The sequence below is a fragment of the Ruditapes philippinarum genome, unplaced genomic scaffold (genome assembly GCF_026571515.1).
Source record: "Ruditapes philippinarum isolate M1 unplaced genomic scaffold, ASM2657151v2 ctg1228_1_1_1_1, whole genome shotgun sequence".
In the NCBI taxonomy this organism is placed as follows: Eukaryota; Metazoa; Mollusca; class Bivalvia; order Venerida; family Veneridae; genus Ruditapes; species Ruditapes philippinarum.
In genome coordinates, this window is record NW_026862959.1 from 97,325 (window position 1) to 100,017 (window position 2,693).

At 32.3% G+C, this 2,693-nt stretch overlaps 1 protein-coding gene across 1 annotated transcript; it reads right to left on the reverse strand.

The window, feature by feature from the left end:
- Positions 1-596: 596 nt before the first annotated feature.
- On the reverse strand, positions 597-1,112 carry LOC132720795 (uncharacterized). The gene has a single exon (XM_060705014.1). The coding sequence runs from the start codon at positions 1,110-1,112 to the stop codon at positions 597-599; it is 516 nt and encodes a 171-aa protein (XP_060560997.1).
- Between the last annotated feature and the right edge of the window lie 1,581 nt (positions 1,113-2,693).

Sequence of the window (2,693 nt, forward strand, 5' to 3'; positions counted from 1 at the left end):
TAGATGATAGTAATTCTAGCCTGAAAACTCTGAAAAGTGGGGGTAATGCATCAGGATGGTCATACCTTAATTAAATTAGATAAAAAAAAGAGTTAATACATTTTATATAAATTCAGATAAAACTGTATTATCATTGAAAGTTAAAAATTTCCGTAATGGTTATTTAAGTTTGAAATATCAATTTAAATATTTCTTGTTTTATAATTGAAAAAAATGTAAGCACAATGTATTAATTAATACCATTCAATTGAAAAGAAAATGTAAACATAATCATTTATAACTCCGTGGATGGTGTTGCTTTTTTATCTACTGCTTCGTGTTTGTAACATACCATTACTGTAAATTCAAATAATGAAATTCTGGAGGAGTATACACCAGTTTGCTCCATTCATAGTTACATTGTATTATGTTTCGTGAACAGTGTTCAAAGTTTTGCCTCGGTCACACTAGATATGAAGTTGAAACAAGCTAGAATGCTAGAAAATTAATCTTTTGGTCGTAAGTAATATTTGTGAAAGATAATAAACAAAATCGTATATAACACTGGTATTTCAGAAATGTTATATTATTGATATATTTGGACTTGCACGGAGCCATCACATTATCTTTATCTCGATCTCGCATACTGAATATGCGGTTTCCTTCTTGCAGTTATCACCATTATCGTACCAACCAAGAGCATATACTATTACACCACCACATGCACACTTGCAGTTTGGTTCATTTTGTCCCCAATTATTATAGCTCAAAACTTCGCCATTGTTCCAGACCCATTGTGGTGCAATATAGTGCAATCCGATTCGATAACTGTCCTTGTTGTACGAAAATTGCATCTTTGCAAGAAGATTACTTACACGAGCTTGCTTGTTAGGCGTTTCAAGAGTAACAAGTTTTGCGGAATTATTTGTACAGAACTGTTCTCCTTCATCAGCTTCGAGTTGTTGCTCAGAAATCTTAATGCAAAGATTAGTTTCTTTATCGTGAATGAAACCATTACTTACAGGACATTGTCTACCATAAACAAAGTACCTCCATCCTTCAGACCCTAATCCTTCGCTCAAACTTATTGCAGCAGTCCGATGCAGACGACATTTTTGTTTCATTTCATTCATCGTAAACGACATACATGATAGTGTTCCTGCACAAAACAGTGCACAGTCGATGGTTGCAGTGACGCCGTGATATTCCTTGATCAAGGAATCGTTGCTTAATTCCAGATTGTCATATTTGATATCATGGAATCCTATACCATTTTGAGAAATGGAAAAACAAAGATTGAACATTCTTAAAGTAAAAAAGGAACAAATAACAAAATAACGTTTATCCATGATCGTGTAGGTATAAGAATTCGTACATTTATGCCATGTGAAGCCTGCGACCGGCTTTTTACTTTATGCACACATTAATTAGATATTAATTTTCTACAGTGATGCTTGTCAGTAGCAGCTATACGGAGTTTGCATTTAAATATTTAGTCTCCACAGGATTTGTAATCCAGAAATCACTGGTTTGATCACCGAACCTTTCATTTCGATTGATCTCACAAATTGCATTTACAAGTCATTTGAATCGGGATGACTTGCGGGAAAAGTAGCCGGTCACTTACGGAGAAATTAGTAATTACTGGATATTCATATAAAACTTATCTAATATTTTTCAATTCATTTTTTATATAATCTTGTTAAAAACTCTTTTTAGACGTGAGTTTTTTCTTCAAATGTCCTATTTTTATAACAACAATATTAATATGATTTATTGAACAAATGTTAATCAAAACATGGAAAGCTTAACTATTTTTAAAAACTAGACGTTCATCACATTTGATAAAATATAATATAATGTAGTTGTAATAAATTCCAAATCTTATCATTTTGAAATGTGAAATATTACATAATTCTTTTCTGCATTTAAATAGTTTAAGACAAAGGTTTAAGATCAACATTAGAGAGTAACATTTGCAGTCTCACTCCGCCACTTCCCTCACACAATATTCCGGTAATTTACGTGAGATGTACTCAGTGAGATTTGATTAAATATAGTTTGTGCCTTTGGAGCAATTATACTGAGCGGTATAGCGGAATAGGGTAAGCTACAGATTAATGATTTCTTAGTGTCCTACGTGTTGTGAGATCGAGACCTCGAATGGTTTTTTTTTTCCTCTTCTTCTTCTTCTTCTTCTTCTTATAATTATTTTCAACATTATCGGAACTATAATTGCTTGTTATGTTGTTCGTTTTGATTTAATATGTTTAGCAATTAAACTCCTTTTAAATAACATGCTTTCAGAATTAAAATTTATAATGAATTCGGATTAAAATTAGAAAAAGTCGTTTCAATGGCGTTGATCACAATACAAATTGAGACAATGTTTCTTAGTTGATTCATATATGTGTTGAAAATATTGGAAGCACTCGGCCATTTTCATGAAAATATACTGCAGAAATAAAGAAAAAGAGTAGGCCTTAAACAACGGCAAAAGTAGGGATCGAACTACAGACCCCTAATATATTACACAATCACTCTACTGTCTGTGCTATCGCGGATTTGACATGACCTATGCATTAAGCTGGTGTGACTTTTCAAAACATTAGTTATTTACTCCATATTAATTCTCGTAAACTACACGGACAGAACCGAAGTGAAATCGAATATTTAAATGAGTGCTATAATGTATTCAAAATTGACAGGTCAAT

Bases quoted from the DNA above. Each gene is read 5' to 3' on its own strand.
- LOC132720795 (XM_060705014.1), bottom strand. From the start codon at position 1,112: ATGAATGAAATGAAACAAAAATGTCGTCTGCATCGGACTGCTGCAATA.